General features: G+C 36.7%; 1 protein-coding gene across 1 annotated transcript; it reads right to left on the bottom strand.

The window, feature by feature from the left end:
* Positions 1 to 1586: 1586 nt before the first annotated feature.
* Positions 1587 to 16207, bottom strand: LOC132560347 (putative ferric-chelate reductase 1 homolog). Its single transcript, XM_060225018.1, has 12 exons — positions 16024 to 16207; positions 14775 to 14899; positions 12560 to 12654; positions 10974 to 11217; positions 10310 to 10516; positions 7121 to 7255; positions 6205 to 6291; positions 5094 to 5174; positions 4420 to 4519; positions 2594 to 2740; positions 2224 to 2333; positions 1587 to 1682 (listed from the first exon to the last, which is right to left on the bottom strand). The coding sequence occupies exons 1-12, from the start codon at positions 16205 to 16207 to the stop codon at positions 1587 to 1589; spliced, it is 1611 nt and encodes a 536-aa protein (XP_060081001.1).
* Positions 16208 to 16694: the final 487 nt, after the last annotated feature.

The following is a 16694-nucleotide window of genomic DNA, read 5'->3' as shown; positions in this document are numbered from 1 at the left end:
GGGAGATGACTGAAGTAAGGGGGGTATGTGAAGTAAGGGGGATATCTGAAGTAAGGGGGGTATGTGAAATAAGGGGGTATCTGAAGTAAGGGGGTATGTGAAGTAAGGGGGATATCTGAAGTAAGGGGGGTATGTGAAGTAAGGGGGATATCTGAAGTAAGGGGGGTATGTGAAGTAAGGGGGATATCTGAAGTAAGGAGGGTATGTGAAGTAAGAGGGATACCTGAAGTAAGGGGGGTATGTGAAGTAAGGGGGGTATCTGAAGTAAGGGGGGTATGTGGAGTGAAGCGGATATGTCAAGGAAGGGGATATGTGAGGTAAGTGAAATATTTGGAGAATATGCCAAACACCTTTTCGAAACTGGAATGTTCATGTCATTTCAAATGTTTGCAGATCACAAAATGAAAAATAGTTAAATCTTAAAAACAAAAGCACTTACATGGTATTATCATTATAAATTGTATAAAAAGACGATGACCGGCCCAGCCTTGTATCAGTATGGCAAAATGAGCTTCCTTTCTGCATATTTAACTTCACATGCATTGCTATGACTTGGTAAATACGGTGGTTCACTGGTTTTGTACATCTTAAGGTAACATTTAATAGGAGCTGGTCTAGCCTTTTCGAAACTGGAATGTTATGTCATTTCAAATGTTTGCAGATCACAAAATGAAAAATAGTTAAATCTTAAAAACAAAAGCACTTACATGGTATTATCATTATAAATTGTATAAAAAGACTGCCCTAACTCCAGATTTAATGGCAAAATGAGCTTCCTTTCTGCATATTTAACTTCACATGCATTGCTATGACTTGGTAAATACGGTGGTTCACTGGTTTTGTACATCTTAAGGTAACATTTAATAGGAGCTGGTCTAGCCCCAGATTTATTGGATTTAGTTTAGTCCCAGATTTAACTGGACTGGTCTAACCCCACATTTGATGGGAGCTGCCCTAACTCCAGATTTAATGGATTAGATCTAGCCCCAGATTTAATGGGAGCTGTCCTAGCCCCAGATTTAATGGGAGCTGTCCTAGCCCCAGATTTAATGGGAGCTGGTCTAGCCCCAGATTTAATGGGAGCTGGTCTAGATCGACCCAGATTTAATAGGAGCTGTCTTAGCCCCAGATTTAATGGGAGCTGGTCTAGCCCCAGATTTAATGGGAGCTGTCCTAGCCCCAGATTTAATGGGAGCTGGTCTAGCCCCAGATTTAATAGGAGCTGTCCTAGCCCCAGATTTAATAGGAGCTGGTCTAGCCCCAGATTTAATGGATTAGATCTAGCCCCAGATTTCATGAAAGTTGGTCTAGATCGCCCCAGATTTAATGGGAGCTGTCTTAGCCACAGATTTAATTGGAGCTGTCCTAGCCCCAGATTTAATGGGAGCTGGTCTAGATCGACCCAGATTTAATAGGAGCTGTCTTAGCCCCAGATTTAATGGGAGCTGGTCTAGCCCCAGATTTAAGTTTAAAAATGTAAGCATAATGCTGCAGTAACTACACTATTGTCTACAATACATATCCTGGTTCTTTCATTCGTTCCTTTCTTATTGAATTTTGACACTTAGATAAGTAAAGGTTTCTCATCAGTCGTAGAGAGCAACCAGGAGGACCAAAGTGACGGTAAAAGCTGTCGCAATGGCCATGTGGAAAATCAGAAGTATTTTTTTCACTGTGCTGTCCTGAAAAGATATTATAAAAAAGATTTATAAGCAGTGTATATTATTTATATATATAACAATAGGTAATAACACACACACATACACCACCACCACCACCACACCTACACACTCACACACACACACACACACACACACACACACACACACACGCACACAAACACACCACCACCATCACCATACACCTACACACACACACACACACACACACACACACCACCACCACCATCATCACCACACCACACACACCTACACACACACACAACTTACAAATCCACACCCACCCACCCCCCACACACTCACTACACACACACACACGCCACCACCACCACACACATACACACACACTAACCACACACATAACACCCACACACACCACCACCACCACCTACACACCCACACCCACACGCACACACACACACTACATACACTCCCCCACACACCCTCCCTCACACAATACACACACCACCTCTCTCTCTCTCTCTTTCCCCTCTTTCCCCACCACTCTCTCTCTCCCCCCCTCTCTCTCTTTATATATACATACCTTAGGGGGTTTAACTGTATCCCTTTCAGTGTACGCAGGAGGCGCTTTGAAGTGGTTTCCGTTCTGTGCTGAAACTCCAGTGTTTGTCATTCCCAGAGCATCAATACGACCTAGTGTTTACAAATTTGTCAATAAATCAATTTAAAGAAGACAAAATCAGACCAGGTTATGTTATATTGTCTTTCCGTTGATCAAACGGTGGAGGGGGCAAGCGAAAACGATGACATTCAATATCACTAGTCCGAACACATATTAACCATGACATGCAGCAAGATCATTTATCAAAAACAGTATGTCAGTGGTGGGATTGTTTCAGGATATTTTCCAGTTAAAACAAATGATGAAGACTGGGAATCATCAGTGAACTTACCAGGGTCTGATCTGTTCAGGTAGAGATCAAACGACTTCAGTGTAATCTCCATAATCACGTGATATATCACGTATCCGACTACGACCCACACGGAATACGATGGAGCTGTCGACTTCTTCATCTCCATCCCAAAACATATCGCTATAACTGTAAGGTAAATTCAATATAACGATGGTCCCACTAATTAACGTTTTTAATACTGCAGCTCTTCTCTAACAATAGTTCGGCAGTATCATGACCGTATCGAAACAATAGAAGCACATGTTTTAACAAAGAGAATGAAAATGAGATTGAAATCTCTTACCGGTAGTCGAAAAAAAAAGATAATTATCTGCGTACTTTTTACTCTTACAATAATCGATATTACTTAACACTTACTAGATAGGATATGGGCGGGACTCTCGGTAATATCAATGATATTAACACTTACTAAATAGGATATGGGTGGGACTCTCGGTAATATCAATGATATTAACACTTACTAAATAGGATATGGGTGGGACTCTCGGTAATATCAATGATATTAACACTTACTAAATAGGATATGGGTGGGACTCTCGGTAATATCAATGATATTAACACTTACTAGATAGGATATGGGTGGGACTAGATAGGATATGGGTGGGACTCTCGGTAATATCAATGATATTAACACTTACTAGATAGGATATGGGTGGGACTAGATAGGATATGGGTGGGACTCTCGGTAATATCAATGATATTAACACTTACTAGATAGGATATGGGTGGGACTAGATAGGATATGGGTGGGACTCTCGGTAATATCAATGATATTAACACTTACTAGATAGGATATGGGTGGGACTAGATAGGATATGGGCGGGACTCTCGGTAATATCAATGATATTAACACTTACTAGATAGGATATGGGGGGGACTCTCGGTAATATCAATGATATTAACACTTACTAAATAGGATATGGGTGGGACTCTCGGTAATATCAATGATATAAACACTTACTAAATAGGATATGGGTGGGACTAGATAGGATATGGGCGTGACTCTCGGTAATATCAATGATATTAACACTTACTAGATAGGATATGGGTGGGACTCTCGGTAATATCAATGATATTAACACTTACTAGATAGGATATGGGTGGGACTAGATAGGATATGGGCGGGACTCTCGGTAATATCAATGATATTAACACTTACTAGATAGGATATGGGCGGGACTCTCGGTAATATCAATGATATTAACACTTACTAGATAGGATATGGGTGGGACTCTCGGTAATATCAATGATATTAACACTTACTAGATAGGATATGGGGGGGACTCTCGGTAATATCAATGATAATAACACTTACTAGATAGGATATGGGCGGGACTCTCGGTAATATCAATGATATTAACAATTACTAGATAGGATATGGGTGGGACTAGATAGGATATGGGTGGTACTAGATAGGATATGGGCGGGACTCTCGGTAATATCAATGATATTAACACTTACTAGATAGGATATGGGCGGGACTAGATAGGATATGGGTGGGACTAGATAGGATATGGGCGGGACTCTCGGTAATATCAATGATATTAACACTTACTAGATAGGATATGGGCGGGACTCTCGGTAATATCAATGATATTAACAATTACTAGATAGGATATGGGTGGGACTAGATAGGATATGGGTGGTACTAGATAGGATATGGGCGGGACTCTCGGTAATATCAATGATATTAACACTTACTAGATAGGATATGGGCGGGACTCTCGGTAATATCAATGATATTAACACTTACTAGATAGGATATGGGTGGGACTCTCGGTAATATCAATGATAATAACACTTACTAGATAGGATATGGGCGAGCATACCCACGGACCAGTGAGCCCAGTTAAAGATTGGCCGTTTTTCATCTTTTGGACCTGGTCTGAATATTGACATGATAGGCTGAAAAGAAATTGTTATTATAGAAATACACATGTTTCAATGTAGTGTAAATAAATGGTTTGATAAAAAGTTATCTTTAGACTAGAAACCATTTGCCATTTGCAAACAAATGACACAGTCATACTTAATATAATGGTGTGATTGATGGATAACAATTTTGAAACAGAAAGAGATGTTTGACTTATTATTTAAACAAACAAACTTAAATTATAAGACAAGCGTGCATAGATGATAAATTGTGGGTTAAACTATTGTAGATATACTAGCAGTGCCGTTTTACAATATATTTGTATCTGGTGACACCATTCATTCTATGCTGTTTCATTTGGCCCGGCAGGGTGACCTCCTCTTGAGACGAGACACACCGTCTCACAAAGGTGAACCCTTATCCCAAATATTAAGTTCCCGTAATATATAAAATAGGCCCAGATAAACATTTTTTTCTTTGATATCGGACAAAGGACAAAGAATGAAGATATTGAACTCAAAGTATAAAATAGAAATTGCTATCAGTATGGGACTTTTATTGATTTCATATCAACACGAGGTCAGATATAAATAACAGTATACTCACATTTATGATAGCTAGAATCGTGACTATTATTCCCAGTGGGGGATGAGCTTGTAAATATTCTTTTCCTTCTATTTTTGGAATCTACAAAAGAAATGTTTAAATGTAAGTAAAAACCTTTCGTTATATACAGTCTTTCCAATTTCTATCGATACAACAAGGTTATAGAAAGTCTTTTTCAGCATGCTGCTCATTAATATTAAAACAAGCGCCTTGATGAACCTGCACCGCTTACCAGGTATTCTATCACAAACACACATGATCATTTCACACCATAGACATTCCTCCAAGAAACCTAGCAGCCAAATATCATGTTTCTATTCCTTCTGATGAATTAGTACTGTTTGGACGTTTTTAATAAACTGCTTTTAAACATAAGTCAAGGTATTTTTTACCTTTTTTTTTTTTGAGCTTCATCCTTGGAACCAACCATCACTATTCTAAGGACCCATGTGACCTATAATATTGGTCAAGGTTATTGGATTTCGCGCTCTTCCAGTCAAATCTTTTGTTACTTTGTTAGTTTTTTGTTCGGTTTTTTTCTTTTTTTTTTTTTTTTTATCTTTTCTTTCTTTTTTTTTGGGGGGGGGTTGTTTCTTGTTATTTTTTTTAACTTTATCTGGCTTTATCGTAGGAACCTAATATCAAGGGTCTATGGATTGTGATAAATCTGAATATATGGATTTAATGTTACCCCTGTGACATTGAATTGAGGTCAAAATCATTTCTTTCCGCAAAAGTAAACATTGGAAGACCAAGCCCGAAGCCCCACAGGATAATGTAACTTGACCCTTCTGGTTACTGAGATAATGAAGTGTGATGTCAATGTTACACTATTGTAGGTTCCAAACTATCAGATCATGTGAATTTGATTTCTTGACGTTGCTCGCGAAATACACTTACACTCAATGTTGATTCATGTAAAATAAAGAGAACCCACGAAAAAAACACACACGAAAATCAAACTTCAGCCTGCGTGTAAATATGCGCAAAAATTACATAAATGAATCACTTTCGTATTAAAGTAATCTGTTTCGTGAAGCTACATAAGGGATATACTTAATGGTTTCCAACATATACTTATAAAGTGCCGGATAAAAGAAACATAGCTCACTTGACTATATCCTCCCGCCTCAACGAAAATAATTACAAAGCCGATGAGTGTTAACACCAAGGCGGTCACCATGCATGTTCTGTGAATCTGAAACCCAAAATACAGAGCTCAATGACTGCTAAGACTAGTTATAAATTTACTGATGTTCAATGTTACAAAATGCAATGCATGTCTTGAAAAAACAACAAACATGAATCAACGACGTGTACTTAAAACTATTCATTGATGTCAAAAAACATTAAAGTGGTTAAAAAATCAAAATATGAAGTTAGGAAATTTTAATTGTAATTAAGCAAATACAATGCTAGTAAATGCCAATCAATGCCAGACAGCTGTTAGTCATCACACAGCGGTTTGTTGGGACAAAACATCATCATACAGATGTTTGCTGGGACTCAATCTTCATCACACAGCTGTTTGTTGGGACAGAACATCATCACACAGCTGTTTGTTGGGACAGAACATCATCACACAGCTGTTTGTTGGGACAAAACATCATCATACAGATGTTTGCTGGGACTCAATCTTCATCACACAGCTGTTTGTTGGGACAGAACATCATCACACAGCGGTTTGTTGGGACAAAACATCATCATATAGATGTTTGTTGGGACAAAACATCATCATATAGATGTTTGTTGGGACAGAACATCATCACACAGCGGTTTGTTGGGACAAAACATCATCATACAGATGTTTGCTGGGACTCAATCTTCATCATATAGATGTTTGTTGGGACAGAACATCATCACACAGCGGTTTGTTGGGACGTTGGGACAGAACATCATCATACAGAAGTTTATTAGGTTTGAACATAGTCATACAACTGATTGTTCAGAAGTTAAAGTTTGAAAATACCATGCTATCAGCTGCATTATTTTATCGTATTTCTGGCATCCTCTGACAGTAGTCTTACCTGAAACCATATTCTCTGTCCCATCACGTTGGTGGCGGTCCACACTGGTTTGTAATAGCGAGCGGCTACAATTCCTATCCCAGTACACAGGATCCAAGCGATTATCATCAAAATCGCTAAACAAAGGAAGAAATACTTTTAATAAAGGCAATAAGTTCCAACTATTGTCTTTCTAAATTATTTATTAAATGAAGATAATTCATGAAATAAAAAAAATCTTTGTATTTTTCCTTCTTTATATACTGGGTCATGTGATTATATAAATATTTATAAAAATTATAAATATGGCAGTCCCTGGAATCGTTTGTTTGTTTATATTCAAACTGTTGGGTAGATTTATAATGGACAAGGTAAAACAGTATTTTTGTCCTCATGTGTCAAACCTCAAGTAAAAAGTACAGTAGACACTCAAATGAATAGTACATTTCATCAATTTGGGTCATTCTGTGGTCATATATGATAAGCTTGTTTTTTGCAGAAAGATGTTTTAAAGTCAACTGTACATAACATGGTATTCACAGTTTCAAAGTTTGTGTAGGCTCATAGAAAAAAAATGTTTTGTCAATTTGGGAGGATGTAAAACGAAATATTTACAATAAAATCATTACAACAGATTATTGATTTGATAGTTGTTGTGTGCGTGCGTTGGTTTTCACTAAATAGGTACAGGTCTTAAAATCTAATACCAAAAACTGTGAAATAGGACATAGACAAATAATCTTTACCACACCAAAAAAAACAATATATAACATGAAATATTTCTCAAATCACTAACCTTTTTAACAATAATCACTATATTCAACTAACTTCTCAAGACTTGATGATTATTTGGCAGATTAAAAAATCATATGTACTTCTTCCTTTCGCTCCATATTTTTCCACATCTCCCATTTTAACTCTAAAATTTTCAGTGAGCCAGCAAAATAACGTAATTCTATAAATAGCAGGTAATATGGATGTGACATTAACTTGTCATTCTTCAAAACAATATTGTGTCAACAGAATGGTACCAATTGGCACTCTCCCTTCAGAATTAGACTAGAGTTAAATTATGGGTTAGGCTGTATTCTGTATCATACAGCAGTTCTTCTACGTTTCGTCAGTGACGCTAACGGCTTAAATTGCTATAACCCAAGACTGAGCAAGGTCCCAGTCGGTAAAATGAAAAATAATAAAAAGAGAAAGAAATAGTAAAGATTTTCTCAAAATTCATACTTTTCCAATACACTGCTTCGATATTCGAATGCATTTAAACGAGACATGCAGATTTTGGCAAACCTTGAGGACTCAAGTCAACCAGCTTTGTCCACTTTTGGAGATCTCAAAGTGCAAAAGTTAGGCAAGAGAAATGCATAAGTGGTTTTACTGTGTGTATTATTACCTCATAAAATGTTCCTGTTGATATTATCAAGCATACTTCTGATTAACAAAATCTCCACCTCGTTAAGATTATAAATCACTCGATAATACGTTAGTCAAGTATGGCATTTACAGGTCATGACATCTGCTGAAAATTAATGCCTTACCTACCAGCACAGGCAAGTGCTAATAGTTTTGAAACACCAGCACATTGCAAGTACAGGTTGGCTCAGGCATCTACACCATCATCATTTTATTTCACATATAACATATATTGCTGAAAATTAATGCCTTACCTACCAGCACAGGCAAGTGCTAATAGTTTTGAAACACCAGCACATTGCAAGTACAGGTTGGCTCAGGCATCTACACCATCATCATTCTATTTCACATATAACATATATTGCTGAAAATTAATGCCTTACCTACCAGCACAGGCAAGTGCTAATAGTTTTGAAACACCAGCACATTGCAAGTACAGGTTGGCTCAGGCATCTACACCATCATCATTCTATTTCACATATAACATATATTGCTGAAAATTAATGCCTTACCTACCAGCACAGGCAAGTGCTAATAGTTTTAATACACCAGCACATTGCAAGTACAGGTTGGCTCAGGCATCTACACCATCATCATTCCATTTCACATCTTTGATGTATTGTTGAAAATTAATGCCTTACCTACCAGCACAGGCAAGTGCTAATAGTTTTGAAACACCAGCACATTGCAAGTACAGGTTGGCTCAGGCATCTACACCATCATCATTCCATTTCACATCTTTGATGCACATTGCAAGTACAGGTTGGCTCAGGCATCTACACCATCATCATTCTATTTCACATATAACATATATTGCTGAAAATTAATGCCTTACCTACCAGCACAGGCAAGTGCTAATAGTTTTGAAACACCAGCACATTGCAAGTACAGGTTGGCTCAGGCATCTACACCATCATCATTCAGGTTTCACATCTCAGGCATCTACACCATCATCATTGTTTCACATATAATTATATGCTGAAAATTAATGCCTTACCTACCAGCACAGGCAAGTGCTAATAGTTTTGAAACACCAGCACATTGCAAGTACAGGTTGGCTCAGGCATCTACACCATCATACCACTTCCTTGTTCGTTGTATCATACTATACCGACGTAACGAATATCATTTTAATCAGGTTTTATCAATTGTTTTATTAATCCGAGTCAAGCGCACGACCTTGATTTTTTTTCAATCTGAAAACAATATCAGTGAAGTATTCAGATTTGCAAAAAAAAAACACGGAACCTGAATTTCATTGAAGTTGGAAAATGTAAACATTTCAACAAATTGACAGACTATAAGTCGCCTCGTTGACATCGAGATTGGTTCTGCACTGTTATACAGTTTTACTTTTGCAGTGATCAAATTTCATTAAATATAGATATTTTGAACAATCAGAAGGTAATATACATTTTAGGTTGCTATGGAGATTTGCAACTGTTAAGTCAAATTGAAAATTAGAATTTCGATGTCATTACTGCTTATTGCGCCAGTATCAGTCTATTTCAAGAGAAATCAATATTGCTGGAAACAACTATCGGTTCAAAAAATACTCATCATTTCAAAAAAGTAAATACTTCCTGCCCTATGAGTCGAAGATTTATTTCAGAAATTTTGGCCGTGTGAGATTCATGCATCCTCATGGGATGCACCAACCAAGCTAATAATGATTTATAAATCATCATGAAAGTTGATCTTCGGCCTGTTTTAAACAATAATTCAGTGGTGACAAAAAGTCATCATTTTAAAACATCCTTTCCTCATGGACCCTAATAGCGGGCTTACCATTTTAACATCATTAGAGAAAGCGATCGCTATCCAGTGGACACCATCAATCTCGATCTTCGATGATACTTCGAAGTCGACATACTCTGGTCCATGTTTCCAAGTGACAACATATTCACAGCTGTCCCCCTCACAGCTCACGAAACAGCCCTTGCTGGTACCGCATGTATCATCCATTGTCACTCTTCCCGATGCTGGTGTCGTTTGCTAAATCAACGGACAATATGTTTAATTGACACGTTCATTTCCGTATCTTAAAGCTCATGATAAACTTCAATAACAAATTAACTTTATTGACAAGGAAAGACTAGAACTAGTTGGAGAAAATACTACGCTTTCATTTACTTACAAATTAAGGAAATTTATGGGTTGTACTGTTCCAGAAAGAATTTTTTTAAATGTAACAACAATGTTTACAAATGTGACAAAATTTTAATGTAGCGTAATAGTTTTTTTAAAAAGACAATTTATATCATCTTAAACATGAGTACATCTTAAATATTAATTTATCAAAGTAATTAAAATAAAAAATGATATTAACTTCATCCTACCATTTAACTACAACGTGTTGATTACGTTAGGTAGGTTATAATGCAATGTTCCAAAGAGTATCACACGTGACATTAAAAAAACATCCCTGTATGTAAATCCCATTGATAAATACCGTTTGTATCTGTGTTAGATCTGTCGTTACTATGGTAGGCGCCTGAGTGGTGATTTCTTCTGTCATTGCCGCCGATGTGGTGGTCTCAGGCGGCAGAGTGACGGGTGGCTTTCTTGTTGACGGCACTGTGACCACCATGGTCGTTGGCGGTTGTGGTGGAAGAGTTGGAGGAACGGTAACCGCTGTTATTTGTGGAGAATTCACGTTCAACCAAAAAACATTGTAGGTCTGCACAACAGTTGCACTGAAATGAGAATGGCAGACTTGAGTTTGATCATCACTGTTAACAAGACAAGTAAACTTGAGTACAGTGTAAAACCTTTGCGTTTGATGACCTTACTAATGACCCAAAAAGACGGGTGTACATGTTCAAGTCGTACTGACACTGTTTGTTGAAAACATGAAAAGATATATATGTGTTACAAAACCTAAACACTATAAGCACGTGTGCCCTAAATTCAGGTCAACAATTCACTTTGAAAAAAATGGGTTGATTTCACAACGTTTTAGTCACTGAAAAAGCAAAAGAGGCACAATTCCATTTAAAAGAAGACAAAGGCAAGAAAAAGGAAGTGCTTCCTTTCATTTCACACTGTTATTATATACCTCTGATGAGAATCCAGTTTATACTGTGGAAGGGGTTAGTTTTACAAGCTTCAATTTATCGTAGTGACGAAACATTTTAAGGATGTACGAGAATCATGCTTGACCGGAAGTGGGAACAATTCAATAAATGGCAACGTAACGTCACACAGTTTTGCGTTTCGATACATTTTGTCAACAATTGACGTGCGTTTTAAAACTTCCCACAATGTTATTTTGTAGATTTTTCTAATGGACTACATTTGTAGCGGCGTAGTTGATGTGATTCTCTTTCCAGCGAGTTTTCGTTTCCTGTGGTATTTTAAACACGTAATGCTGAATTGATTGATCATTTTTTCTTGAAGACCCAAAACTAAATATTTCACTCTGTTTAAGATTTGAGAAGAAAAAAAAAGACATTTGGATGAAAAAAAACCAAATAAATAAACACGACAACCTCCCTTCTTTTGTATCTTTTTTTTTCAAAACATAAAATCGAAAACAAATTTTTGATTTCAAATCATTGTCACATAAATATATATTACTATGGAGATTTGCGGCTTTCAATCAAGTTAAAAATTGGAATTTAACATTTTTGTTTTTGCTTTTGTTTTAATTATCCTGGTATCATTCTAATGCATTTTAATGGAAATGAAATTTATTTGAAACAAAAATCGCCTTGAAAATATAAAAAATATTCAGCATTCACGACAAAAATAAGCGAATGTTTCCTGTTACATATATTTTGAATCCAGTAGTGATTTTTTAGTGTTTTGTTGTTGTTTCATTTTTTTCGGGTTTTTTTCTTTCTTTCTTTTTATTCTTTTAATTTAACCTCTCAAATGATCCTCACCAGAAAAAAGTCTTAATTTAACCTCTAAAATAGGGTGTAAGAGAAGAGAATTATATATGTTTGAGTGATATACACACATTTTGACTGTGACAGTAATTGATCAATAATATGTGGCCAGGGAGAGAAAACCAGTAACATAAAAATTACTTACATGAACTGGATGCCTCCTACAGCGGGGGTGGGTGCTTGCCAAGTAAAACTTACACCCTGTTTGTTTCTGGCGTTACTGTGGGTCAGTGCTCCATTCTACAAACGTTCAGTAAACAATTAACAAATACTGTATCAAACATGTCATTGGTATTGCTATGGGTTGTTATTGTTATGGGTTGTTATTGCTATGGGTTGTTAGTGTTAAGGGTTGTTATTGTTATGGGTTGTTCGTGTTATGGGTTGTTATTGCTATGGGTTGTTATTGTTATGGGTTGTTAGTGTTAAGGGTTGTTATTGTTATGGGTTGTTAGTGTTATGGGTTGTTATTGTTATGGGTTGAAGTAAGATCTATTTATACGCTACGGTGCCACGTATCACTCCGTCTTCGACATAACAGAAATAAAGAATTATTTCACAGCGGCCCACGATGTACTCATTGACAATATTTATTCCTCAAAGAGCCTAAATCTATCATTCTTAATGTTCACATGTTATCCGTGTGCCTTAAACGAGATATATACTCTACATTATAAACTGTTCAGCTTTATTAAGGCATATTCCATAACCATTCCGATGGCATACATCAGCTGTCTATTCACTGTATAATTTTCCAGAAAATACTTATTTCCTCTTAAAGTTGTTGTGAAAAATTCATTTTTTGATTTTGTCAATTTTCATTAGAGTTACATGTTGATCATATTTAAACCTGTTTCATCAAATCTTCACATTCATAAATATCCTTGAGTCTGCACTACATCTTTGGTTGCAGTTCACATTATGTTAATGATATGAATCAATGATAAGTTTCCTTTCAAATGAGTATTCATGTTAAAGCTAAGACGGAGGTCTGATAGTACACGGAGGAAGAGAGATGAGGCAATAATATGTGTTTAAATTACCAGAGACACAAGAGAGACATGATGAAGTACGAGACACCATGACTGACAATGTATACTGATTTACAAGAAGGATGCTCAATGCAAAATTCAAAAGTAAGAAGGTATACATGTATGGCACTGTTTTGTGGTATTGTATACACAGTGTAACATAGGACTTGACTAGAATGCTCAGTGCAAGATTCTAAAAGAAGAAAAACAGGGTTGTAACATAGGACTTGACTAGAATGCTCAATGCACGATTCAAAAAGAAGAAAAACAGGGTTGTAATATAGGACTTGTCTAGAATGCTCAATGCACGATTCAAAAAGAAGAAAAACAGGGTTGTAACATAGGACTTGACTAGAATGCTCAATGCACGATTCAAAAAAAGAAAAACAGGGTTGTAACATAGGACTTGACTAGAATGCTCAATGCACGATTCAAAAAGAAGAAAAACAGGGTTGTAATATAGGACTTGTCTAGAATGCTCAATGCACGATTCAAAAAGAAGAAAAACAGGGTTGTAACATAGGACTTGACTAGAATGCTCAATGCACGATTCAAAAAGAAGAAAAACAGGGTTGTAACATAGGACTTGTCTAGAATGCTCAATGCACGATTCAAAAAGAAGAAAAACAGGGTTGTAACATAGGACTTGTCTAGAATGCTCAATGCACGATTCAAAAAGAAGAAAAACAGGGTTGTAACATAGGACTTGACTAGAATGCTCAATGCACGATTCAAAAAGAAGAAAAACAGGGTTGTAATATAGGACTTGTCTAGAACGCTCAATGCACGATTCAAACAGAAGAAAAACAGGGTTGTAACATAGGACTTGACTAGAATGCTCAATGCACGATTCAAAAAAAGAAAAACAGGGTTGTAACATTGGACTTGACTAGAATGCTCAATACACGATTCAAAAAGAAGAAAAACATGGTATATATGTATGACACTGTTTTGAAAGATGGTGGCATTGTATATGCAGTGTAACATAGGACTGTGGCTAGAAGTCGCTGATAATCTACTGGCAATTTTCAAAATTCAGAAAACTAGGATTGGAAGTAAAATCTAGTTCCAAAGGCAGTGACAGTAGACTGAAACCGTTACAATGTTACGTTTGACCTAAAAATTGTATTTATGTGTAATAATTAAAAGTGATCTTTGTCAATTTCGTTGTCGCTGCGTCACAAATAACATTAATTTATTCTGAAATGGTACAAATACATCGTTTTGGTATACGACCTCACACTATTAATATGCAGAAATAAATATCAGTTATAGTACAAACTACACGGCCCCTTGGGATGTATTTTATTGTAACAGGTGTGTACTCACCTCCAGACCACAGGTGATCGTCCTGGCCCCGGCGGCTGACGTGAACTGTCCTACCACGTTACCATTCCCATCTCGGGCTTGAATCTGGTACCCTCTCAATATCACTCCATTTCCAACCAAGTTCACTGTAAAATTAAATTTTACACTTCAATATGATCGTCAAAGACCACTTCATCGATTATCAGGTCCTGTCGTGATTTATTCATTCAACATGATATCTCAATTTTCACATCAAATCATTTATAATTATATTGTTATACAGTTTGTTTTTGCCCCAAAAGATCAGTATGTTTTAAACTCCACACCAAATTTGGTCACTTTCAATCAAACAGAAGAAAAATTGGAGAATGGCTTTAGTTGTTTACCCTATTGTGCCCCGCCCCTCTGCCTCCAAGTGGCTCGGGAAAACATACTTTGTTTATACAAAATTTGGGACCCTACAACCAGATACGCACACATGTGGTTTTCATGCTAAAATTCATTTTCAAATCACGCTTTCCTTTGACATATTTTGTATTTACTGATGAGAGGCCCTGAACACCTCTTCTATTGACTAAGGAGTAACTTTGGTGTTTTGTATCTAATAATAAATACAGTAAATTCAGCAATGCTACAAAACCACGTAAAATCCTACGATTCTGTCCGTTCGCCTAGAATAAAAGCACGCGACTCGCTATTTTCATCGGAAAATGACGTCATCGGAATTAATTTGAATTATGATAATATCAACATTTCACACATTGGAAAATCGGAGAATGTCAGTAATTACATAAATCATTTAAAATATGTATAGCGTGGAAATATATAAATGAGCTTAGTATTAGACTGATCGAGCGAGGCCGAGAGGGAAGGCGTGGTCGCCTATCATTGTCATACTGGTTATAGGTAAGCCAATATGGAGAATTGTACGCGGGTCACAGTTACGTATACCTACAAAAAACTGATTATAATTAGTAAAATGAAAGTAATCGCCCAATTTGAATACTTCGGGTATAGTTCTATCTTTACGGTTGTTTACAAATGAATTTATTGACCCGTGCATTTAAAACAGGAAATTGATAAATGTCGTGTCATGGTTTCAGGAATGCAATTGTCGCTGTTATGGGCATTTTCATTTTAACAGAAAAGTTTGTTATATAAAATTGTTATTTCTATCGATCGGTTGTAAATGTATCAATCATTTCCCACACAGAAATGTGACAGTAAACACTCCATATGGTAAATGTTGTAGATTTTCATGCAGTGGTACCTGAGAGTGTTTCTCCTGGTGTGAAGGTAGTCTTGCTGAGCTGGAAGAAGTACGGCGGTTGAGTGGTCTGTGCAGGACTACCACTGTGTACGGGAAACATGGTGGAGCAGGTGGTAGAAGGTGCCCCCATACTGTAGCTCCAGACCATGCCCACTTTGGCAGAGAGTAACACCACCCACCACATCCTCAAACGTCCCGCTGTCAATCAAAGTGTTGATCAATTAGTATAAATCTACACATGTTATTTAATGTTAGAATTTGGAATTAAAAGTTCTGAAGGAACCCTGAAGTAGCCTTATTGAATATTTACAAAGATCTTCTATGACCAAAGGCTTAGAAAATATATGAATTATTGTTCCCATCCCACAAGGGAAATTGCATTTCTCGAATCCCAGATATGAATCAAATGCTCGTCATAGATGGAAGGATTTTAAGGTGCTCTACCAAAAATGTGAATTTCATGACTCCAGGTATAATAATCGCCCTGAGGAGAGTTAAAATCTGTTCTAGTTTATGTAAGAAACTTATGTTTTAGCATAGTTTGTTTAATTTCCATTAGAGATATTCCAATGTTAGTAAGAATTAGCGTTATAAGCTTTAAGGATATGTACACATACCGACATAGCCTGAACCCTAGAGTTGATGGAAATGGTTCACTTTGATTTACATTT

The sequence above is a fragment of the Ylistrum balloti genome, unplaced genomic scaffold (genome assembly GCF_031769215.1).
Source record: "Ylistrum balloti isolate Yb309-2 unplaced genomic scaffold, AGI_CSIRO_Ybal_v1 Utg371052, whole genome shotgun sequence".
Taxonomy (NCBI): domain Eukaryota; kingdom Metazoa; phylum Mollusca; class Bivalvia; order Pectinida; family Pectinidae; genus Ylistrum; species Ylistrum balloti.
Note: the sequence above shows the minus strand (reverse complement) of the source record. Positions and strands in the feature narration are given on the sequence as shown.